At 39.0% G+C, this 26,667-nt stretch overlaps 1 protein-coding gene across 2 annotated transcripts in view; it reads left to right on the top strand.

Annotated features, from left to right (window-relative positions):
- The window catches only part of rab6ba (RAB6B, member RAS oncogene family a), a 49,013-nt gene that overhangs the window by 14,728 nt on the left and 7,618 nt on the right, over positions 1-26,667 (top strand). Inside the window, exons 2-6 of one of the 2 annotated variants that reach the window (XM_046391244.1) lie at positions 7,391-7,449; positions 16,723-16,776; positions 17,202-17,328; positions 18,733-18,844; positions 24,649-24,742. In XM_046391244.1, coding sequence (XP_046247200.1) covers positions 7,391-7,449; positions 16,723-16,776; positions 17,202-17,328; positions 18,733-18,844; positions 24,649-24,742 — 446 coding nt within the window. The remainder of the gene's footprint in view (positions 1-7,390; positions 7,450-16,722; positions 16,777-17,201; positions 17,329-18,732; positions 18,845-24,648; positions 24,743-26,667) is intronic. The other variant, XM_046391245.1, reaches the window with a different exon arrangement.

The raw sequence follows: 26,667 nt of genomic DNA, 5'->3' as shown, positions 1-26,667 counted from the left end.
CTGATTCTGTCTGTAAAGTAACCATGAGCCAGACACCTGACCCTTGATTATACTGTATGTCAACCAAAATTGTTTTGTCAAATAACTGGCCTCAGATGCATCCATGTGTGGTCATGGTTGTCAGTTATCTTAAGTAGAATTGAAACTAGAAAGTTTCATCACAGAAAGTTTTTTTGCTGCTCTGAGGGCAGCAGTTAATTTTTATTTGGTAATGTGTGTGTAATTTGTTAACTTAGACTGATGGAAATTCATTTGGAGGCCATCTGCTGTTTTGCTTTCTCCTGTCGGGTTCTGTGTGCCAGCTGCTGTGACTATGAATAAACAAGTACACAGATGCAAGGGTCCATATCTCTCCCACTGTTCTGTATCTTCTCCAGATCTCCTTCCTCAGCAAGGACAGTCATAAATATCCACTTATTCTTCTCTTTTTCAGTCATACATTGCTAAATATTAGATATGTGTCTCTCTCCAGTGGGCTGAGCTCTTTCGCTCGTTGGTGTCGTGCGAAGGAAGGCATGACGCGCACCGCTTTATTTTTATCCCCCTCCTTGTGAGAGGGAACTGGGCACATGTAGAAAGCACAGCCGTGCACTGATTGGCTGCCAAGTCCTCAGGGGTATCCCATAATGCCTGCTGCCAAGTGACCAGCAGTGGATTTACCTGGCTGCTCGGCACACAGCTTCAGGGCAGGATGGACATCTTGGTTTATTATTCAGTGTTATAGAGCTCAGTGAGAAGTTGTAGCTTATGATACTCTGTGTGTGTGTTTGGGTGCATGTGTGTTGTATGTGTGTGTGTGCACTGTCCATAGATTAATAGTGAATACCATGACTTTTCCATTTACAGAAGCAGCTTTATTTTTTTTTTTATTTATTTTTTTTGTAATGTTCTGATAATGCTGAAGGTCTTTAAAAGTCTGTGAGATTTTCTATTTGGAAGAACATTCATTTCAGTCACACCCATTCAATACAATTACCTACAGGTTTGCAAAATCTCGTATGGATTTATCAGGTTCATTCAAGTGTATTTGTTACGCATTTGTTATTTTAGTCTCTGTTTGTTTGAGTGTAGATTTGAGAGAATCCTTAACTAACTCATTTTATGGATGCATAGTTCACAAATGGCAGGAGGGAGGCAAAGCTTAACGTGAGCCCAACTGTGTTGGGCCTTTAATATGCCGTTAAATTGCATTTTGAGCTCTTAAGAGATGCCTTGATGAGGTGTCTGCTGACTGTGCTCAGCAGGGTCCTGGTGGTGAAAGTGCAGGTTGTGCAGCAGCAGGTGCTCACTTCTCTCTGTTAATTGGCCCTCATGTTGCTAACACACTCCACAAAAACTTTGAAGCTGCACACCAAGTAGAGACTTCATTAAAACCAAGGCTATAATTGGAAATCCACCACGCAGGAATCCCCTATCTGTGTTACTATTTATTAAGCTGTCTGCAATGTAACTACATAATTGATAGCTTACAACACTGGAGGAATATGCAGTCATAGATAATCATGAGTAAATGTATTTTTGCGTCCATGTGGGGAAGGAAAATATATGTTTTGCAGTCGAAAACTTCCATACATGCTCTTAAAAGTAAAAAGAAAATCTAAAGCAGAGCAAATAACAACTTTACATGACTCAAGGTAAAATGTTATATTACCATAACAGCAGTGGTGCAGAAATTACTTTTAAGAAGGGGATGATGAAGAAACATTTAGAAAATCAATTAAGTGACGACTACTACTAACATGTTCAGCGTGTTGATAATCCTCAAATATCGTGGTTGGGTCGGGACAAAAACGAAACAGGACAGAAGGTGCTCTTGGTGTTGCAGTCATGCTCAGGGATCTGGCTGCAAGTGTTTGTGCATAGCAGTTGGTCTGCTGTGATAAGCCATTTCCAAATTGCAGAGCTTATGGAGCACCGCATTGTTGGGTCTCTATCTAAAATAACGCAACACTTTAGACAATCAAGAGTTTGCCTTCTGCGTTCTCTCTGGTGTAATCTGTTCTGTGACTGGCACATCAGCATTACGGCGTGTGGCAAAATGGCTTATTTCTTTAGTCAATGACGTTGATTATGTAGATGAGCTGCCCCAGCACTACAGCACATACATATTAAGAATATGGGAATCACTCAGTTTTGACAAAAATGTTAGATAGCACCTTGTTATTCCAAAGTGACATTAAATCCCCCATCAGATGGTAATGTCTATTCACTTGGACTTTGTTTAACTGCAGGTCTAAAAGGAAGATGATGTCATCAAGTTCACATACGGTGCTGTACTCGGATGTTAAAGATTTAAATGCCTTATGTAACCTAATGAATTCGTCCTCTCTAACCCCGACTGCAGCTACACAATAGAGAAGAACAACTCAACTGAAATTACCATTTGAGTAAGCCTATATTGTATGTAACCACGGCAACTAAATGTTACAACAAAAAGTGACATGTTTTGTTTTTTTTTCATCTACGCTTGCAGAAAAAATAAGTCAAATCAAAAATCAGTCATGTTGTTAACGGCAGGGCTCTTAATCTGGACATTATCACACGGCAACGAAAATCCCGTCCCTCCACAGAACCGTGTCTACTTAAGGTAAAACAAAAGAATCATGTTCACATGTTCATTTTGAAGTCCCCTTTTGAGTCCAGTAGCAGATCAGGACTTGAATGAGCTGTTCCTGAAACAAGCCCACTGAGAAGATGTGAATGCTGGACAGTTTTCTCCTGTTGTCTCAATGTGAGCATTTGCACTGGAGGAGCTTGCACCTGTAATCCACTTCAATTAGAGTGTGTCGATTATCAGTGGGTGCCACATACTGAAGAAAAAGCTACACTAAATGGCCTAAATGTGAACCTGAGATATTTGCACAGACAGCCTGGAATCTGTGAGAGAATTCATCAAACACAAAACTGTTGCATCATGCATACCCCTGAAGCGAATATGTACCATCCTGTGTGTTATGTAATTTAATACCAAACCAGTCGACCTCTCCCGCCTACCTTTATCATATTTGTACTCACTGAACCTCCTCATGTGGATTGTAGGACACAATTTTGTGTACAAACAACAAGATTACATTAGTTGATTAATTTTGCTTCAAGTTAGTTACTGGCCTGTTGCCAGACAGTTTAAATTGCCACTTGATTTCTTGTGTTCAATGTTGTTCTTTCTTTTTAAATTTAATAAGCCACCATTTCTGTAAACCCGCTGCCCTGCGAGAACACACCTCTATTACAGGAGATTCTTGCTATGTCAGCTCTGCCTTTGCTTTGGATTTTACTTGCATGGCGACTGAAGCTACTAATCATTTCAATCACATCATGATCTCTAAATTAGTGTTCAGCATTAATGGTAAAGAGGATGAAAAGCTTACGAGGGGGAAATGTTCAGAAATGCAGAGTTAATTCTAAAATGTAATCAAAAATCTGCCTTATTATTTATTTCTTTTTAGCCTAACAGAAGATTTGCTGAATTCTTGCACCCATGAGCGTAACTGAGCTTCCTGCTTCCACCCCAGTAATTAAATTCACACAAACAGACCTCGAGTTGTATCTGAATATCAAACTCAGTTCAGCCATGTAGGATTATGAGACCAGTCTAGGTGGCAATGGTTGATTCAAGGACATGTAAATGTTTCTTGTAATGCTTTGGTGTGACATTCCAATAATATAAGTTGATGTGCATCATTATGTTGATTTATATACATCCAAGCAAAATCAGTGTGTCTCTTCAGATTTTGTTCGTACTGCACTCTGCACCAGACACTACTTGAGTGAGAGGGGGAAATAAGGACGTGCTGTCTGTCCCTGAGGTTTGGAGCTTTCAGCAGTGACTGAGAGGCACAGGCAGTGCTGTCTCATGTTGCTTAGTGGTCAAGCAGGATGAGTCAGCAGTAGGACGATGCATCACATTCTCCATCCTAATGCTGTTCTCGGTCATGACCACAAATGTGAATGCCGTGTGAACAGATAATCATGGTGGCTATTGATGATTTTCATTTCTAATCAATGTCAAAAAGTAATAAAAATACCTTTAGGGGTTTGCACCTTCAAAAATAGTCACACATTTTGAAAATCAATGTAGCCCACCGCATGGCACAACTGTTGCCATAACCTGTCTTAATGTTGATTTTGTGACCTCCAGACCATGATATAATGTTTTGGTCAGCTGAGCTGTCGGTCCCACTTGACAGATGTTGACTATGATGCACAGTTTAATTTTTTGCCAACAGTTTTTAATACTGTTCAGGTCTTTCACTGCATTTTCTCTGCAAAACAACCTGGAAATGCTAATGCTGACAATAATCATTATTGTAATTTGGGTGTAGATGTAGTCTTGTTTCATATTTCATTCTCAGAATTTGTGGTAATTTCTATAAAAATGGGTCCTCGAGTTTAGAGGTAGACAAAAACGACCTTCTCATTTTTAGTTGGCAATTGCTGATTGTACTATCATCTAAAGTGGCACAGTGGTGCAGTGGTCAGCACTGTTGCCTCATAGCAAGAGGGTTCCAGGTTCGAATCCTGGTCTTCCCTTCTATGTGGAGTTTGCATGTTCTCCCTGTGCCTGCGTGGGTTTTCTCCGGGTACTCCAGCTTCCTCCCACAATACCAAAAACATGCACATTAGGTTAATTGGCTACTCTGAATTGCCCCTGCGTGTGAGTGTGAGTGGTTGTTTGTCTTTGTGTGTTGGCCCTGCGATTGACTGGCGACCAGTCCAGGGTGTACCCCGCCTCTCGCCCGTAGTCAGCTGGGATAGGCTCCGGCTCCCCCGCGACCCTGACGGATAAGCGGTATAGAAAATGGATGGATGGACTATCATCTAAAGGCCGTAAAAGCTGCCGAAAACTTACTGTTGCAGATTTTGTGACATGTAGCTAGGTAGCTAACTAACTTTAATTGCAAGTTGGTTGCAAATTCTGTCTAAAGTTCCCTTTTTAATGTTTCCGACGGACTTGTATAAAAGTGATAATCCTGAAAATGCTCCTTAAATATGCATTCAGTGCCCGTATACATTATGCCATGATAATTTAATGCTGTGTAATAGCACAACAAGGATTAAAGCTAAAGCTGATATATTCTAGGCAAAATGTCAGTGTCTTCATTTGCAACAAATCATCCCTTTACAATGTTAAGTCAGTAGAGACTAAATGGCATGACATCCGAAGGTCAAAAAATACATTGTGATAACATGAAAAATGGCTATGCAGATCATTTGGTGATGCCAGGCTTACACTATAGATGTACAAGACGAGATGTTTAGACAAACAACACAGATGAAATTCATTCTTTATGTTTAGGATTATCCATTATCCTGCTTACACATGCAGCTCCGTACACGTAGACCTTAGACCTTACTAGATGAGTCATGATGGCATTTTAATTCCAGATAGATCATGACTGAGTTAGCAGTAGTATGTGTTAAATTAGCTGTTATCCATCTATAGCACAGCTCTGGAGCTAAGTAAGCTGGATGATGTGTTGATAAATTAACATGAGATCATTAGCATAATTAGTGGCTGTGCATCAGATCCTGCAAATATGGAAGCCAAGTGAGGGCACAGACACGTGCAGTTAGTCTGCCTAATTCACACTCTTTCTGTAAACAATTGGAACTGGGTGCCCATCTGATGAACTGTGAATTAAAGACAGATTATGTTTACTTAGTGAGGCTGTGCTTGCCAATTTTGAGGATCCGATAACAGTACATTTCTCTCACATGAAAAATAAAGTGAAATTTTTCAAATATTTAAAAACAACAAATCAACAAATCAATACAGCTACACAAATGGATACTGTATGCTGCACAGAGGTATGTGTGGATGATGATGATTTAAGTCTACTGGTCAATCAAATGAAATGTCAGGAAACCATATGGCAGTCTGCCTCATCCAGAGGTGGGTCAGTGTTTACTGGCAGATAACATGTAACCGTAGCACTTTGGATCTGTTCCACTGGAGTTGGAGGATATAAGATACCAGCTCCTAGCCAAGCTTCTACACTGCTGTTAAGTGGATATATGAGGAGGATGGGATTGATTTCTGCTGGCTTCCCCATTTGCTCTGCTCCAGTGCCTCTCATTAGTAAAACCACTGAGGATGAAAAAGAAAAAAATAAATAAATCAGAAAACCCAAAAACGCCATCCATCAGTGAGTCCATCATGTCTCCTTCTATTCTGTAAGTGATTAATTCTGGAATATCATAACTTATGCTCCCAAAATTATAAATTCATTATTGAATTCATATGAAATTAGTCGGCTGTTCTCCTTTCATTTATCAGTTACATAGTATAACACACATCCATAATGATCCTTGGCAGTTCACTTAAGTATTGTTTTTGCAGAGCAAAGCACCAGATCTAATAACTGGGCGTATTCATGTACACAGTAAGAATACTTGTTGTCTTCTTATTATTATAACAGCAGCATGTCTAAAATTGATATCCCTCCTTTTAAAAAGCATGATGAATCAGTTGTCCCTGTAGTTCCACCTTTATATTGATGGTATTATTAATGTTTCTTGAAATATATGTTAGAATATATTATCCTATGTGTGATCACGTGAATCCCATGGAGATAAAGTGGAGTGTGCAGTCCAGGATTATTGTAAGTTATTAGACATTGACCAGAGGAATCAGTAGTTTTGGAACTGAAGACGGCTCAAAAACTGTACAGTTTGCTGCAGAATGTCGATACCAGTCATTAGTTTGACTGTTCTCCAGCAGTACAAAAATGAAAAATGATATGATCAAGTTATTATTTGCTTCAAGGTACACTGTAGCTCTGAGGTATTACTTTTGTAACACACAAAAACTCATCTGACTCACCTGGACTGTGTTAGTGTGGTTTGATCAGATTTGATTGACAGTGGCCTCCTAACATGAACACAGTTTTGTTAAAATGATGATAAAGATGATTGAGAAAATGGGATTTCAGGCTCTTAAAAGCCATCCAGCTGTCGTTTTCTTAAACTCATTTAATTAGTGTGTTGGTTTGGCATTCAGTTTGGATGATAGGTAGAGGATAAATGACTATCAGCTCTCAGATAACTGTCTTTTTCCTCAGGTTTTCAATCGTTCTGTAAAATTTTGTTGCCTCTTTGCATCTCATCACCCTGTTTCCCCATTAAATATGTAACATGGGAAATTCATGTGTTTTGGGAACACACAATGCCAGGAGTGGCAGCAGCACTTTAATTACATCTGGACCTGATGCCACTGCTGACCTCCTGGTCACCCCCACACTCAGTAATGAGCTCCCTGGGCAGCAATGACAGCCTTTGCAGAAACCATAACCTCCAGTATTGCTGTTCCATTTAGTGAGTGGCTGAACAGGGGAAGACAAAGCCTCTCGGTTTCTCATTTAACACATCCTGTTTTTGTCTTCTCTTGCAGTTGGAAAGACGTCTCTGATCACACGATTCATGTATGACAGCTTTGACAACACATATCAGGTAGGTGCTCTGGCAGCCACTGAGGGTGGATGTTTTGTGTCTGTTGATGAGTTACATTTGCTGTGTGGTTTTCCTTCGGCAGCGAAATGCACAGCTTCACATAAAACAAAGAAGTAATTATCAGCCAAATTAGTTCACCAGAAATAATGATTTTTTTCTTATGTGTAAAACAAGGAAGTTGTAGCCAACTTGGATGTTAAAACACACACCGTTGAACTGAACAACCTCAAGAGCACCGGGGGCCATCAGGCAATCACTATTTCTAACTGTGTTCCCCAACGCAGTCTAATCTTACTCGTTTTCCTCAAAACAGAATATTGCTTACGCAGCTGCAGCCCTTACAGAAGTCTCTGCAAGCTTCTGCAGACACGCAAAGGACCTTTAAATAAATCCTGCAGCATTATTGCTTTATAAGAAAAAAGTATCTACTTATATAGTAATAAAAGAGGAATTAAAAATAAATTTCACAAAGCTATTTTGCCCTCCTCCTCATATAGTTTAGTGTGTGTGTGTGTGTGTGTGTGTGTGTGTGTGTGTGTGTGTGTGTGTGTATCTCTTTAGCTCAGTGAGACTGTTTATTGAGGGAATTACAGTATTATGAGCCTGTGCAATGTGTGAAAAAAGCATAAGCAGATTAGCTTTACTGAAATAGCATCAGTATATGAAAACAGTGAACATGAAGAAAACTGAAGAGGTAACTTTGACTAAACTTAAAGTTAGAAAACAACTTGTCACTGATTATTATTTATCATCAACTGATAATATTACCAGTATGCCACTCAATGCACCGACATTATGTGTTATTTTGCTAGCTAGAAGGTACAACCCCTGCCATGGAAACAAACTGTCGGCTCCAGCTGTCAGCTTTTCAAACTTTAATTGCAGTGGACAATTTTTAAGATTGTTCTGCAGTTTAAATTTCAGAAGTAGCTTATATCCCTGACAGGTTAGGTAAAAATGATCTTTACTCCCAAAAGATATTGGGTGTTGCAAGTAAAAAGGCCTTTAATAACATACTGTCTCCAGAAAATGCTTACCACTGCTGGCCTCTTTGTCAGTACTGTTCCACACCTACAGCTGCTTTATCAGATGACCTGCTCCATGCGACTCCAAAACTAATTGTGTGTTTAGCCAGTGAGACGGATTCTTTGCTAATTGTCAAATGTACCATGTGTAACACTTTATTCATCCAATTTATTTGATTTACTGATCTCATGGCCTCATATTTATTTTTTAATTGCGTTTAAGAAAAAAAATCAGTAGTAGTTTACTTGATAATAGAACATTAATTTGTATTTAACTGATAGGGATGAGGTACATGTGTTTTAAGTTTTGCATATTGTTGAGGACTGTTCATGCATTATGTGCAAAATATACTTCTTCACCACGCAGCAGATGGATGGATGTAAAGCTGCAACGAATTGGTTTTTGGTTATAGTTTTTCTAACAAAACAAAAATCACAAGTAGTTCCAGCTTCTTAAATGTAATGATTTATTGTTTGTCTTTCTCATAAACAGAATATCTTAAGGTTTTAGACTGTTAGTCTGACAAATCATGTGATTTGACTGTGGCCTCTGAAAACTTTTTTCACTGTTTTTTTAATGTTTCATCAATTAATTTGAAGAGTTGTTGCTCTCAGTTAAAAACATCTGTGAGTATGAAAAGACATTTCCATCAGGTATAAAATTGGGCAGCAGGCTTGTAATCAGGCCAGAAGAGTTAATGATGTTCTGTAGCCTCTTGGTCTACCTAGAGCTTCAGACATGCAGCTTCGGTCCCACAAGTCCAAATGTTAATCTGGCACTGCTTTTAAATCATCTGCAGCAGGTTGCCTCAGTTCTTGATCTAAGGCTGCTTCCCTTTTCCTCACCTCTTCCATCTAACTTGAGTTTCTTGTTATCCTCAATACAATTATCTATAATTAAAACTGGCTCTCTATCACCAGGAATAGAGGTTTATTAAAGGAACCGGTCAACATTTTGGGAAGTATCCGTTTGTCTCCCACCAGCAGCTGGTTAGCTTAGCTTATCACAAAGCCTGGAAAGAGGGAGAAACAGCTAACCTGAGTCTGGCTTTGGTTTTTGAACAGATTATATAAGGAAGATATGGTGTTTTAATTAGGGGGATTTTGTTAATATTTGCCAGAACCAGGCTGGCTGTTAGTCTTTGTGTTTTTCTAAGCTAATGAGCTGCTGTCAAACTCTCACTTTCAAGAACTGCACAGCACGGAGAGCACAAGTTCACAATGAACATGGTCAAAAATATTGTACATATTCTACACAAGTTTTATTGTATTTTCAGTGCTGCTACAAAGACCTGTCCTCATGGGCCTCAGTGTATCCTGCTGCTAACCCTGCAGCAAAGGAAAAAAAAAGTCCTATGTCTCTATTTTTCAAGGCTTGCACAAGTACTGTGCTGTGCTGTGCTGTAATGAGATTTGGATGGTTCATTGTGTGTGGATTAAATTGTCTGTGTTAGTTCTGTGATGTTGCGCTTTTATAGTTGCTGCTGTATCCTCTTACATTTCTACATTCATAAGTCATGAAAGACTAGAGAGCCACGCATTTCCCACTGACTGTTAGAGCTCATGTCTTTGTGTTGAGAAGCTGCTGAATCTTCATGAGGCATGGATATTTGTTTAAACACTCCTTTGTCACAAATTGCTGTGGAGCAGTCTAATATTTGTGCAATATTTGGGGATTGGCTGTGGACAGCTGCTAACACAACATCTTATCTTATCAGCGTCTCAACGGTGAGAAAAGGAATGAATCTGTTCATTGATTCCTGGTTGTAAGGGGAGAGTTTTTGCTTGTCCCTTGTTCAGGCTGTGAGCTGTGAGTGCAGAAGCAGAGACATGAGGCTTAGATACTGCGTGAGGTGAAAGGGACCGTCGTTGCATGCTGGTGTTCTAAAAACAAGAGGAAGTTAGTTTGCCCCGCTGATTTTTATCAACGCGAATAGCGATCATAGCAGTGGCTGTGACACACAGTTCATGGAGACAATTAAGGTCCTGTCAGTGCTTGATTGCTGCAGTTTGCATAGAAAAATGCATAGGTTTAAATCAAAACACAGAGACGGTGACCATACCATTATGTCAGTCACAGTCAAATGTCAGTAAATCCTGGCAGGTCCAGAACTTGCCTGAGGACCAATCACATTTTTAAGTTTTCTTCATGATCAAAGGAAACGTCCCCAAAATTACAGTCACAGTAGCAGTGAGATTAATATCTTCATAAACAGGCCCATTTTAAGTGGGCAGGCAGCGTGCTAGTCAGGCAGATAACATCTGCTTATTTAATAATATGTCCATATGCTGTTTAATGTCAGCCTCTGCCCCAACGCTATTGTAATGGCCTGTGCAGCAAATGGTAACAGCAGCCTGGGAAGAATATGAAAATCAGTCGGTTGCCATTTCAGTTCACCACTTAACCCTTCATCCACAGAACTATCCCTTTATAGTCACCCTGTTGTTTCTTTTTTTGTTTTGTTTTGTTATGTTTTTCAGTGCATTAATGGCTTTGTTATGGGTGCCATGACCTCTGCTTTGTGGCCATAGATCACAGCCAGAGCTCAGTCTTTCCAAAATATGTGTGTGTGTGTTCTCTTCTGTGTGTGTGTTTGGATTCTGCCCACCCCCTCCTGTTTTAATTCTTTTTCTCCTTCCTCCCTGGCTCAGTGACGGATAGGGCTATAAATGATTTTGCAGGTTTTTTCTCCTAGTTCATCTCCTGAGACCTTTGAGTATTAATTAAAATGCTGCATGCATTACCTCAGTTTGAGTGTTTATGCTATTGCTCAGAGGGAAGCTAAGCTTTGCCCAGTGAGGGTGGGAAGATGCTACAAACGCCTGCCCGAGACATCGGTCCTGATGAGCAGATTTAGGAAGTCACCATTTCCAAGCCTACACACTGAATCCCTGCATGTTTTTGTTTTCGTGTACATCAAGTTTTTACATTTGAGCAGATCCAGTCCTTTGAAGAAAGAGCAGCAGTATATTTAGAGACCGAGGGCCATCAGAAAAAGATGAAACCGAGCGTGGTAGTTGCTTTAGTCAGCAGGAGGATGACTAAGGCCAGATTTGCTCCTCTAAAGCAGGAGACTCCCATCAAGCAGCCACCCAGCCGAAAGAGACAGAGGCAGGCGTCCTCACTGCCTCGCAACACATGCTAAAGGGCTCAGAGCCCTCCAGAGGCAGAGTGCTTTTGTCAGCTGTGGTGGAGCTGTCAGTCAGGCCTGGCCACCAGGCTGTGACTGCATCTGCCTGCTCTGCCCACATGCTTAGCTGTTCAGTGTAACAACTGCTGAATCTGATTTAATGGATGTCTCAAAAATATATAAAAATATCACACTTTCACACAACAATTTGAAGAACATTATGAAACAATGAAAGTGAAAGACAATGAAAGTTGGACAATGAAAATTGGACTTGTTACCATTATCTGTTTTTTTTTTTTTTTGTGAGTTCAGCTGAATTGTTCAATACAATTTTGGAAATGGTTTAGTTTGAAAACAGTTTTCCACATAATATGTATTGCTCTATTGCAGTAAAGAGTATAGAACTGAAACACTTAATGAAATAGTTGAAAAGTTGATTAACCCGTGAATGTTTATGTCATTCATTCTAAAATCCCAAACACTGCTTTCAGCTTCTCAATTGTGAGGATGTGCTCCTTTGTCTTATGTGATAGGACACTGAATATGTTTGGGTTCTTTGAAGACATCACCTTTAGAAAATGTCTCTTATTTCTGACATCATAAGAAACAGACAATTAACACAGTTACCAGTTCTGATAATTGATAAATCATTTAGTCAGCTGCTGTCACTTTTTAAAACTTAAGGTTGAATTAAAAAAAACAGTCAATATATAATCAATTATGAAAATATGAAAACGTTTCTTAGCTGCAGCCCTGACCCTCTATTATCTCTTCTAGCTGTGTTTCAGCCATTCAGAGTGACACATTTCGCTCTGCGCTGCTGCAACGACTCAATCTCCTGTCAGGGTGGGAAGATTGTATTCATATTAAATTAATGTCATACTGGGGTCCAAATCTGCCCATAATGCCTTGTGACACAAGTCAAATTAGTTAAATAGAATAATTATGAATCTGTGCGGGCACCACTCATTACTGTGAATACAAATGTAGCCTTCTGTAATCGTTATGTTCTATATATATATACTAGAACCAGGGCCTGTCTGACAAAGAAGGCATTATCACAGACTGACCAATTTCCTCTTAATGTAGCAACTTCACATTAATCAGATTTTGTGTGTTTGCAAACTGCTTTCAAATACAGCAAAAACAGCACTGTGAGTAAATGCTTACTGTGACTCAAGGTCTGTTGGTTTAGCACCATCCCTGCCAGATGGAGGACCTTGAAAGTCCTGGTGAGAGAAGCAGTGGTGAAAGAGGCGATCAGATTCTCTACTTACATAAGAAATGCCATAATCGAAAAAAACTAAGTTCAAAATCCATTTGCTAATTAAGTTGCCTGCAGTGATTAAAGCCACATTTTTGCTCTGTTCTGTTTCTGCCGTAAATCCAACATCTCGGCTGTGCAAACACCCTGAATGTGATTTAAGTTCAGTATTTATACTGTGCTCAATAAAAAGACTTGGGCTGGTAGACGATGCTCACTGTTGTCTGTGAGTTGTCTCAGAGCCTGATTGTTCGACAGTCCTGCTTGATTGAGAGATTTTTGGAATCATCACGTAGTTTTTGAGTATTCCAACCAGTAACATTAGTGATACATCCGTCAATTAATCTAAAATATCAAAATGTGAAACTAGTGGAAGACTGGCACCAGAGAAATTTGTGTACTTTTGCTTGATAAAATGTCTGAAAGAAATAATTGATCATCAGACCAGTTGCAGATTAATTTTTTGTCCAAAAAATCCAACATTTCTAGGCTTAACTCCTATTTGTATTTATACGCTTATGTGATAACTGCAGGAATTTCATACATTCACAAGCAAAATCCACGAAGGTAAAGAATCTTTACATCTTTTTCATTCAACCTGACTCAATCATGCCATTATTTGAATTCTACACCTTTTCTCATTACCTTCGGTGTGGGTTGTACTCTGTGGTCTGTTTTTGGAGTTTTCGGCCCATCAGAAATGTAACGTCAAAACCAGCTCATTTCATGATCATTTCGCATGTGAAGAATATCTTAAGACCAGTATCTCTTGGCCATATTAAGCATAAAATTCATTTAACATCTAATGTGAGTGAAATCTGTCAGGTCTGGGTTTTTTTTGCCCTAGTCTCTGGCAGAATGTGCCAGAGAACTGCGAGACTCTGTCCTCTAGCAATGTGTGCTAGTTAAAAATTTAAAAGGAATATTAATTATTACTGGTGATCTAATCTGTTCATGTATTGCTGTCTGTGTGGGATTCTATATTTAAAACTAGAGCCAGGCAGAAAGAGCCCACAGCAGGACTGCCATCCCACAAGAAAAACTCCTTCATGCTTTTAAATGCATTCAAACTGTTGTGTTTGTCATATCACTCTGGAGTGGCAATTATCATTGTCCCAGGTGATCTAAATGTTCACAGTGTTCTTTAATTTAAATTCTTTAAATTTTCATTATTTTCATAGGAAAGAAAGGGCAAGAACAAAAGATGACAAAGATTTGATGTACAACAATTCCCTCGTCCCTCCGACTTCCCTGACAACAACAACAAAACTAGACATTATCACAACAGGAAAAATACGCCCACCTAAAGCAAAACAAAACACCAACAGACAAAAGAAATGGAGGAGAGACATATCTCAGCAGGTTGGTAGAGGGTTGGTTTAGGTTCATGAAGGTGTTTGAAAGTGAGTGAGCTCAGCTGTGCCAGGCGAGGAGAACAAATAGAATGGTCCAATATAAAAAGAAATTTCTCTGCCTTGCTTTGATTTGTATATCTGATCTTTTTAAGATATACTCTATATAGACAAAAGTATTGGGCCACTTGACCATTACACTAACTGAGATTTTAATGGTATCGTATACTAAATACATAGACTGCTTGGCAGCTATAACAGCTTCCACTCTTCTTGGAAAGCTTTCCATGAAATTGTGTCACAAAGTTGAAAGCAATATTTTTTTCAAAATATTACAAAAGTAAAATGATCATGTTATTTGCACGGGGGTTGAAATTTTGAATTTACAAGTATTTCAATGAGTGCCCTTTAAAGAGTTAAGATGTCCCTTCACTGGAAATATGGGGCCTAACCCAACCCCTGAAAAGTATCCCCATAAAGCTATGTGTCTGGATACTTTTGTATAGTGTGTATATATATATATATATATATATATATATTCTATATAGTGTATGAGAATGTTTTGGACTTCCAGACCAAGGAAATCAAGAATGGAAAAGAGCAGGGAGTTAGAGAGAAATATTTTTCAATGAAAGTTTTAAATGATTTAGAGTGAAAAATTGTATATCAAGGTAGATGGATCTTGCTCGTATTTATTGCTTAAGGGCTTGTTGTCAGGTTTAATTTTAGACAACCTCAACTTGGTCCAATATTTTCAATGAAAGAGGTTCTCCAAAACCTTTTTCCCACTCATCCTCCTGAAAGTAAGTCCAAATTAGTGTCAGACTGAGGCCTTGCTAATAGATCTTGAGGTTTTGTGTGATCTGTGATGAAATTATATTGATGAGAAACAACCCTTTTGTTGTGGAGACTTTTCTCCAGTATATTGTCAAGTCACAAATCTGAAAATGCCGCATGTATACCTCAACTGCCAGTTATTTTTATGGGCTGGTTTGGCTCAGTGTAACAAAATCAGTACCTCTATCACACAATGGTTTTTTTCAGTCTGTTGTACATTCTACATTCCACATTGTGAAATACTTTAAAAGCGTGTTAGCCAGAACAAACGGGGGATTTGTTTTGAAAGTTGATATAATCCACCTGTCTTACTGATACAGCCAAAATATTTTTATTTCCCTCACTATAATTTTTTAACAAGTACTTTGTCATTTAAATTCTTTGAAGTAGTTTATCTTCAGCAGTGCTTGATCTTACTCAGTGTAAAGGAAGGGTATAAATGATGTCTTCATGCCAGCCTCTGATAGTCCACGGTGGTAGCTGGCATTGCAAAGGAAACAAGCGCATGCTCAAGCAGCTGATGCCCAGTTCCGTCAAAGTAGGCAGAAGGCTTCCTGCTGGACTGCCTAACATAGACAAACACAACAGATACAACCACCTGCCTAATCACAGATGGCTACAATTGTATCAAAATGTGTCTAAGTAGAACTACAATATATCCACATAAATGTGACCGTTAAATACAAGTAGGAAAGTGCTGCAGACAGAGCCTGTATGCAATATGTGCTTCAGTTGCCCAGTGCTTTAGTTTAATTCTGCAACTGCATGATCCTGGCTCAGTCCTACGCCAGCTACTGTCCTTTACACACTCGCCCCCCACGCGTTCACTTGAGACGCCAAACATGTGGATGCACCACATGTAAGGGTCAAAGTCCACATCTGCCTTAACCAGCTGTCATTAAAACTCCAATGAATGTTGGTTTATGACTGCAGGCACTGTGCTGTTTACGTTGAAAAGAATCTTTGTATTTGTGAGATCTGAAAGTCTACCACCTCATGCCTAAAAGGTTCTGGCATCAGTAAAAGTAAAAAACCCAGATCTGCAGTTTAACATTGATTTCTAGGTTTTAAGCCAGAGCACCTGATGATATTGTGGCAGGCAGCAAAGCAAAAAACCGTGGGCTTGGCTGCAGAAAGTAAACATCCTTTGAAGAGGGAGCACACTGCCATCTGCCCTGTGGCACAATAAGAGAATGATTAGATTGCTATTGTAAATGGATAAATAGGGGATGATAAGAGCCATGATTTCAAGTAGCCAAGTTGAGTATAAAAATTATAGAAAATACACATGATTACTGAAATAGAATATTTGGACAATAAGAGATGACATACTGTTGCCTCCTCCAATTTGAAAAATAAAGCCTTTAAAGATAAATCAATGGGCATTAGAAATAGAAAAGTAATTAGATTTGAATCAGCAGTCTACTAAATTGGTACGTTTTAAGCCACACAAAGCTTCATTTTTTTGCAGTGCTCATGCCGTGGGTTGAATTAGAAATGACACCCTTACATGGGGTGGTGTGAAGTGATCAGTACTGTAATGGACCATGAAACTTACCCTCCTCTTCACTTTACTTGCATCAGTCAGTTCTGTAAATAGGTCTTTGCTCTTCAAGGTATTTACAGTGATTTTGATACATGGATGTCTTCTTTCCCTAACCTAGGCCACAATTGGAATTGACTTCCTGTCGAAAACCATGTACTTGGAAGATCGAACGGTAAGAACCATCACTTACATCTGTATATAATGTCATGACAAAGATGTTAAATGTTTGTAATGTGCTAGCAGGCAGTAACTCCATTGGGAGAGAAATGCATACTGTAGGACTGTTCATCACTGCAGTAATGCTTACACTGGGATGCTACCTAATGAACAGCATGTCATCTTTCTGGCTTTGACATGTGGATGAATACATTCCAAACCTGACTGTGTGTCTGTTTATCCTTGGGGATATTTTATAGAGCAGTACAACTGTGGAAGTTTCATCATGAGGAGTTCACTTGTGTAGATAGTGTGATTCGTGTGCTGTGTAAACTCACATTGCACACGTTTGTGACAGTGTACATACGTGTTATGTTAGGTTGTGTGTGTGTGGAGGGAGCCTTCTGTTTCCGGGCTCTCTGACTATCTGAATAATCTCAGCTTACTCTTTCTGAACCCCAGGTGAGGTTGCAGCTCTGGGACACAGCAGGACAGGAGCGCTTCAGGAGCCTCATTCCCAGTTACATACGGGACTCCACTGTGGCTGTGGTGGTCTATGACATTACAAGTCAGTGTCCCTCATGAATAAAGTTTCTTGCCTTAACCTTCAAGTCCAACTGAAATCTAATTGCAAATAAATTTTTTGTCTGCCACAGTACACGTATGTGCTCTGTAAATCCCATGTTCCGTGTTCTTGCTGGAGAAAAATTTGTGTTTGAGTCTGAAATGGAGAAATTAATGCTTTATGTTTTCCTGGTTCGTTGATGGTACCTTGTATCTGTGTATTAATTTGACAGAATAGTTTCAGTATGGAGACCTTATAAAAGCTCTCATGAAGCAGTAGTCAGTATTCTATCAGAGGCAGAGCAGATGGTCTCACTGAGCCAGACAGCAACAGCAACCCACATTAGCTTTCCTGCTAAAGTCTCCTTCTTATCTAACTTACATGTACACACATCTTGTTTTGAATCTTGTTGAACAAGCGACCAAAAAAACAAACTGAGTTATGAAAAGTACGTCGCTGATATCAGTGTGCAGGCCAGATAGCTAATTTGCTGCTCAACTGCAGCACATCAAACAACATGTAAATGTAGCAGCAAATGTCTGTTTGGCCCCAATGCACTGTTCAGTAGTGGAGGTGAGCCTTGAGCTGCTGTCAGTCAGACACAGACACACCTTTCTCATCAGCTCAGGAGCTTTACTGATGTCTCCCTGAAGACATTTTCTCTTCCTTCTAATGAAAAAATGAAAAATGAAAAACTATTAACAATGCCTTTAAGAAGTATTTGAAAGTAGTTCTCTTAAGGGAAAACAAAGCGGAACCTAACATGTCCCTGCCCATACATACAGAACTGTTTATCCTGGATTTATCACCTAGCTGTTGTATTCTGCTGCAGTAGTAGCACAGAAGCATACTATTCAACAGAAGTATTTAGAATTTGACCCTTAATCACTCATACAGCTAAAACCCTGTAAAACCTAGTCTAATTTATTTGCAGTAGATGTTGTCATGAATATTTACATATTTTCCTATATTCCTACATCACCCTCGGTCTGCATGCCGGCAAGCTTGCATGCTCAGTGGATGTGGCAGAGTCAGAGGGAAGAAACTTAAACATGCTACAGAACTGGGCATGTAATTACTTTACTGTGTGTCATACAGTATCATCTATCAGCTAATATCTTTTTAATATGATCTAGCACATGGAATTTTTTTTTGGTGTCTTTCTTCTTGCATTAATAACAATCTGCACCATGTACTGCGCAACGTTTGATTCATTTTATGTCTTAAGATTTCTCATTATTTCCTGCCAACTCTTACAAAAACATTAGACATGTTGCTGTGTAAAAGTCCAGTTGAAATGTTGTTGTTCAGACAGCTGATAACAGCTGAACTGGTCTAGGTGGGTCACTGTATTAAATGTCACTTAATGTCACTTGCTTTGTGTCTTCTTATTTTTTTTTTGAACAGATGTTAATTCATTCCAGCAGACGTCAAAATGGATCGAGGACGTGAGAACAGAGAGGGGAAGTGATGTCATCATTATGCTTGTCGGCAATAAAACAGACCTGGCAGATAAGAGGTATGTAGTTATGGCTGGATGTCGGCAATTTTTATCTCATTTTGTCTTTTCACTCAGTAGTTCCTTTCTTGACGCCATGGCAACCATGGTGTACAATGTGTCAGCCTGCCTGTCTGCAGCAACATTCAGAGCAGAATACCTCAAGAACAAAACATGAAGCCGACTCCACCGGCTCCCCTGCAGAGATGATTTGATTAGACGTCTTGCTGAATAAATCTGTATATTAATGAGACAGAACTGATTATCTTGAGACCAGCATAACTCCTCAGTACCACGTGAATTTAATCAGGTGAATCAAATATTAGTACCACCTCAATGTTATATGAAGACAGGTCTAAGAAATGAATGTTTGCTGCGTTATATATCATACATCTAAGTGAATAGACTCATTAGTATAACCTGTTATGTTTTGTTGCTATAGTAATTATGGTGGCACATTAAACCACTCAGCTGCTCTTGTTGCTCTGAAATGAGAAAATTAATGCTTGCTTGGGAAAATTATTCAGTACTTTAGCCCCTGGTGAGTCCAGAGAAATTCTTTTTTTAAATAAATATATATTTGGCACGTATATAACTGATATGACTCTAGTGAGGTGAAAAAAGGCTGATGAAACAGGATGTTTAATAAAGCTGAGAAGGAAAAAGGAATTGATTTGAAAAGGGGACTGCTTGGAGAAGCAGGGTAAAAATGAAATGACATGATGCAGAAATATATAATAGTGAGAAAAATAAATGGAGAATTGAACCATAAAATGGCTTTTGTCATTGTGCATTATGAATTAATGGTGTACCCTGGACGGTATGTGCAAAACCTTTGCTTGAGATAGATTACAGATGTAAAGTAATCAATAAAATCTGTCACTGATATAGAAAACATCACAGCAAAAACATTCAGTGGCTGCTGAAGCACTAAACAAAACATTATGTGTTTCTGTCCCTTCAGAACATTAATTAGCATAAATGAGCATGCTAGACTAAGATGGCGAACATGGTCAATGTTAGCATTTATCTGAAAGTGCTGCTTAGCTCACGTGCAGCCTCACAGAGCTGCTAGCATTGCTGTTCTATCATAGGCAAAACATTTACATATGCAGTGAGCTTTGTACGTGAGAAAAATGGCTCCATATCTTTGTACACATGCTGCAGTTTTCAGTGTACAACAGGAGTACTCATTAGTCGCCATCATTAGAATATTTCTGAGCTACAGTCAGAAGGCAGTTAGATGAAGCAGCTCTTTGTGGGATTCATTAATCTCTCTAGCTTTTGTGTTATGACTATTCTGCCGTCTTGAGTAATTACTGCAGGGCCTGATTAAAACGTGCCTGGTCAGAACAGGCCGATTTCCTGACCTCTGGTCATCCAAACCACTACACACTAACTGTTTAGGCTTATCAAAATGCCTCAACAAAGAGAGAGCCCTACATTTTAGTAGTTATCCAATGTTTGCTTTTTGATAAGTTGATTAATCTAACTATTATTACATATTGATCTATCTAACAAATTTATTGACCATTATTATTATTCATTGATTAAATGTTATTTTTTATTGCTCAGTTAATATAAACATTAATTTACCCCACGGGGGGTTAGAGTTAGCATAATTTCCACCTCACTGCTGTGTGACGATATTGATATAATAATAATTATAGACCTTACTTGTCAAATACCTAATCCAAAAAATGCTGGAAATCAAATTGAAAATGATTGTGACAGAGATAAATTTCATCCTTGTACAGCATTGGGAACCTTTATCTGAACTGGAGAATCAGTATGAGATTATTTCATCATTGGAGTGATACAGTAAAGCTAATCAGTGGTAAATGTATGTTTGGAGCAAGTAAAATATCTAAAATGAGTTAGCTTTATGTAGTTAGCTTACACTATTGTCTGTTGACATAAACAGAAAATATAAAACGGCCAAATAACAATGTTGCATTGCGTAACATTAAGTTACCACAACAGCAGGCTCAGCAGTACACTTATTCCTTAGCCTCTTATACTGGTCCTCCTGCTGCTGCTCCAAAGTAAATTGTAGGCATACTGACCACTGTCTACTGTAAGCTTTGTTTTCTATGTCTACTTTTCTTTGTTGTTACAGCATGCAAGTACTTTTCTGACTCACATATTTCTCTGATTGTTTGTGCCTTATCTTTTCTATCTCATTTACTGAGTTGAGTTGAGCCATGATGCCCCGCCCAGATGCTGCACAGAACAGTGTTTGCTTACTTGATTTGCAAACTTTAGTTAATATTGAACATCTTCAAATTGCACCTAATTACGGACTTTTTATTGTTGGGCCCAGATACACATGCCAAGTGGGAAGTAGACTGGACAAACTGTTCTTCAGATATTCAGAGGATATACAGCCAGACAGAGATTCCTTACTTTGACAGTCCTCTGGGCCATCCTTTAAAGTTTGGACAGTTGTTTTGGTTTCTGGTCTATTTCTTTGCTGAAGACACTTCCCAAGTCTATATTTTGCCGATACAGCTTACCATCTATTTTCTGGTGTGGTTGACTGATCTCAGTGTGATTTTAAGAAGACAGTGGGCCGACATGGTTGTCAGCGATGGTGGTTACTTCTCTGTTCTCTTTATTCTTTCTCCGCTTGTCAAATATGCAGCCATGAGTGAATGTCAAGTTTGAAAAAGTGTTCAGGACAGTATTTTCACCAATATTTCTTTCTCATGTAGTGAGGAACCATGTCTAAACCTTGCACATAAATATACACCAAGTTAATTGTTTTTGTGAGCATTACTTGCCCATGCAACATTCCAACATTCACAGCATTGACATGTTGAGGACATACTTTGAGCTGCAAAGGGAAGTTCCCTTGGGCGGACTTGTGTCACAGATGAAGCGTGTGACTGCGTGAAGGGAAAGCAGGAAAACTGCTGTTGGTGGCAGTTTCCAGGACGTATCTCACTGGATTTGTCAGTAAAATAGCTGCTCTAAGAAGAGACCAAAGGAAAAAACTTTTAAGTAAGACTGGGAAAGTTATAAAATGTCCCAACTGTTCCACAAGTAGTGTAGTAAGGAGAATATTTAAGATCATATCAAATTATGACTGACCATTGTAGTCAGCTAACCGATTTGCAACCTGAAATTCAGGTTTTGTGATATGTTTAAATATAGACTGGCCTTCAGAAGAACAATAAACAGAAAACTACTGAACTTTTCCCTTTAAATTCTGGGTAATTTGTCTTGTCTGCAATTTAGATGAGTCTTAATGGGGTTTGGAAATGAAAGCTCCAGTAAATGGTTCGTGGTAAAGAGGTGAAGGCTGTTTACTGTATTAACAACCAGGCCCAATTTTCTTGGCCAAATTAGCGCAGAGAAATTAAAAGGGATTGTGTGCCAACTCTGTTGTCTTGACTTATACCTTAGAATCTTATAAATGATTTGTAACTTTTATCTTGCGAAGGAAACTGAGGTTAATGATATTGACTGCTTCCCATGCAAGAGATGATTAAGATGATAAATGTTGCTATCGCTATGGGTACTACATGTTTTCACTGGCTCCAGTAATTGTACAAGAGGGGCTTTTAACCCCCATATTCAACTGATAATGAAGATTTGAAAGGGGGGGGGGGGTTCACACTGACACGTAGAAATATGTATCAAATGAAGAAGAACTATTAGTGCATGTGCATCTTATGTCAATGTCTGATAAAATGACCTGGCACATGGTGTGATAGCACTGTAAAAAAATGTGGCTGACATTGAAAAACGAGCTGAAAGTCATCCTACATCTTGCAGAGATGTAGCGTTAAGTCTGTTTCTAGGCTGCCAGTAATGCAATTTAGCTACATTGTTTTCCACTACACCAGCACTGAGGGATCTATCCCCATCCTCGACTGTCCATGGGAAGAAGCAGAGATTCATGGGTACTGCTGTGCTGTGATATGGTGAAATTTGATTATGTCACCTGTGTGAGCTCTCTGTGTTTGTTGGTTTGTTTGTGCATTCATGCGTAGTGGAGGTTTTCACAATGCTCAGTGCTAAGGGGAGTTAAAGTATTCACACTTTAGGTCCTGCTGAGTCTCTGGAGCTCTCTACATGAGAGAAATTTAGTGTGCATCATCCACCAGGCAGCATCAACCAAGTGGAGCCAGGAAGTAGCTCAGGGACTTTGTTAAGTTAGTGTATAAATCGAATATCCTGTTCAGCTCCTCTTTTCTGCTACACTGATGCCACAGTACTTTGGTCAAGTCAGTTTTGAAGGTAATATAATCAGCCTCAGTGAGCTGGAGCATCACAGGAGCTGACTAACCTCTCCTAGCTTTGTTTTGGTCGTCACTAATCCCTGAAGGAAACATCTGGCTTTTTTGCAGCTAAATGCTTCATTGTGTTCAATAGCAGGCTGTTAACTGCATCTGTGTGCTGTTTGGTGCTGAGCAGATAGTGTACAGTGAGTTTATCAGAGCTTTTTCACTGTAAACAGCTGCCTGCTGCTGCTGCTGCTGATGATGATGATGATGATGATGATGATGAGGTGAAGCTGAAATGAGCTGAAAGATGCTAAAAATCTCCATAGAGCTGAGTGATAATTCTTTATAGGTTCGTCACTATATGGGCCTTTCACACTACATGTAGTGATTTGTTTTGTTATTAACATACAAAAATGTTAGTGGCTGCTAAAATGTCTTGTAAGTAGAAATAAAAATCTGAATGAAGAAACAAAGGTCAACAATTGAACAGACCATCACATATATATATTCTTTTATTTTGGAGGATTCTCAAGAAGAAAGGGAATGAAAGACAAGGACCTGGTTTTGTCAAGTTGATTTTTAAATACATCTAGTAGAACAGTTACTTATCAAAGAACAAATAAAGTAAAGAAGCAAAGATAGAATGGATCTTCCTGTTACCTTTGTTATTCTTGTATTCATAATGATCTCAGATAGTAATGGTGCCGCCCCCAAACCAAGAGCTGATGTCTTATTTCAGGACAGAACCACTCTGAAAGTCCAACTCTCCACTAGCGTGCATGAAAGTTGTTAGGATGCCACATATTGCACATCAATTATGCAATTTTCTTGCCAACTGCCTGTCTAATGTTGAATACGCCTCTGTGCTGTTTAAGTTGTAACTCAAACGCATGCATCCAGAAATAGCCACAGCAGCACTGGTGCAGTCAGGTGGTGTTGTTATGGAAATACATCTCCAGTGCAGTGTTTTCTGTTGTTGCTGCAGAAACTTGTTTTCCTATTGCTCAAAGACTGAAGTTCTCTTTCCTGTGTTCTCTTATGCAACACAGGAGTTATTACAGGAGAGGAGGATAAGTTAAATGTAATGCTTAGTGGTTAGCTGGGAGTCAAACGGTGATTCTCAATGTTTTTAGAGGAACAGAGAAAACATAATCATGGTTTTCCCAGAAGACCAGTGGCATTATCAATTGAAGCCAGTCGTTTTAACGAACCTGCTGGCTGTGTGGGCTGCGGAGTCAGCAGGACTGCGTCGATCTCTCTGTTTGGCTTAATAGACACCTGACACAGTCTTCGTTTCACAGCGAGAGCCAAACAATCACTGCCAGATTCATTAAAATGTAATGCAAATTGGCTGTTATTAATTTCTTGCTGGACAATGTAATTAATCCACCTCAGTCATTAGCTAATTAAGTGTGGTGTATCCTCACCAGGGTAGAATAACAGGAGCTTAGCTGCAAATAGTGGCTCTGTGTGTAGTGTCTGTTTGTCTTTATTGAATGTTAATATGAGAAAAGCAGCCTCTATAAACAGTTCTTCATTATCCCTGATGTATTAATCTGCAGTGTTCTCATGATAATTCCCCTCTGCTCACAGGCAAATCACAATTGAAGAGGGTGAACAGAGAGCCAAAGAGCTGAGCGTCATGTTCATAGAGACCAGCGCCAAGACAGGTTATAATGTCAAACAGGTGAGTGCAGTGTGTTTGGTGCTCAGAGGAGTCAAGTCCATGCCATTCTGTTTTTCAACTGATGAAATGATGGAAATATACTATGTAGACAAAAGTATTCAGACACACGTCTTTATGGGGCTGCTTTTCAGGGGTTGGGTTCGGCCCCTTAACTTCCAGTGAAGGGAAATCTCAGTGCTTCAGCATACCAAGACATGTTGGACAATGCTATGCTTCCAACTTTGTGGCAACAGTTTGGTGAAGAACCTTTTCTATTCCAGCATGACTGTGTCCCAGTGCACAAAGCAAAGTCCATTAAGACATGGCTGGATGAGTTTGGTGTGGAAGAACTTGACTGGCCCACACAGAACCCTGACCTCAACCTCATCCAGCACCTTTGGGATGAACTGGAACAGAGACTGTGACCCAGGCCTTTTGGTCCAACATCAGTGTCTGACTTCACAAATGCTCTTCAGCATGAATGCGCAAAAATTCAAACAGAAAAACAGAATCTTGTGGAAAGCCTTCCCAGAAGAGTGGAAGCTGTTATAGCTGCAAAGCTGTCTGTGTATTTAGAATGTGGTATCATCAAAGTCCCTATTGGTGTAATGGTCAGGTGCCCCAATACTTTTGTCTATATAGTGCATCAGCCAAGATTATGATGATTTTAATATCAAATTGGACATTATTGTCTGAGACAACTACTGTCAAGATGATAGAAGCTTCATATTTAAATTTGTTTTAAACTGAAATACATAAAGTGCAGTTTGACTCTGGTATTCATTGCTCAATTTTTTGTGTCAAATGAGGAAAACAGATTTCCCTGAAACTAATATATTATCCTGCTGTCGTTATGTTACCCATTTCATACTAATGGAACCTGTCTGATTTAAAGACACGTGTGTAAACATGAATGCTTGTACTTAATGTATATATTAGATTGATTATTGACCACTTTAGCAGATGGTAATGTTTGTTTTACCATGGTTATGGAGACAGGATATGAGTCAGCTTAAGAGTTTTGTTTGTATTGATTTATTTATTCATCTTAAATGTTGTATGCTTACATTCACTCTCAAAATGCGCTTTGTGTATCCTAGATGTCCAGCAACATACTGAATTCTTTTCTTTCCTCATAAGCCATTTGTAAAGCTGATTTTTTTTAATGCCTCCACACTGGTAATACCTTTGGCCAGAGGCATTATATTTTTGGTTATCTGCCCAAACATCCATCTGTCCCGTTCTCATAATCTAAGGAACACCTTGAGGGACTTTCTTCAGGTTTAACACAAATATCCATTTGGATTTAAAGATGATAACTGATAAGAATTTGTTGATCAAATATCAGAAGTCATTGTCACTAGCCATAACTTGGGAATTCATACACTGATTTTACATAAATGACTAATAGGATGAAAAGATGAAGTGATGACATTTTGTATCAACTTGATCGTGACATCAGAATATTCTTCAAAAAACCTCTTTTCAGTCCATTATTCAACACCACAACTCAGGGACTGAAGGAGAGTTTTTGACCAGGTTTGAGTGCAGTATTTCTTGGACTGTAAGTCCATGCAGCCACTACCAGCATCTCACCAAGACTGAATAGTGCATGTATTCATTCCTTTTAATGACATTTAATTCCTGACTTTAAACTGTTGCAGAAATGTATGGGTTGCAGCCACAAAGAGAAGCGCCACACAGCTCAACAGACAGCGATTTGTCTCTTAACCCTCTGAAGTCATGTATAATTGTCAGTTGTTGACTATTTTTGATTCTAATTTTATATTTCAACTTAGAATTTTTTTTATCTTGCCATTTTTGAATCATTTTTGATCAGCACAACCTCACAAGTGTGATTTACTGTTGTTTTTTTCATTTTGACATACTGTATTGACACACTGGACCTAAAATCACACAAAACTCTAAAATCCGACTGGGGAAAA

The sequence above is a fragment of the Scatophagus argus genome, chromosome 6, assembly GCF_020382885.2.
Source record: "Scatophagus argus isolate fScaArg1 chromosome 6, fScaArg1.pri, whole genome shotgun sequence".
NCBI lineage: Eukaryota > Metazoa > Chordata > Actinopteri > Scatophagidae > Scatophagus > Scatophagus argus.
The sequence above is the reverse complement of the archived record's forward strand: the minus strand, read 5'-3'. Positions and strand labels throughout refer to the sequence as shown.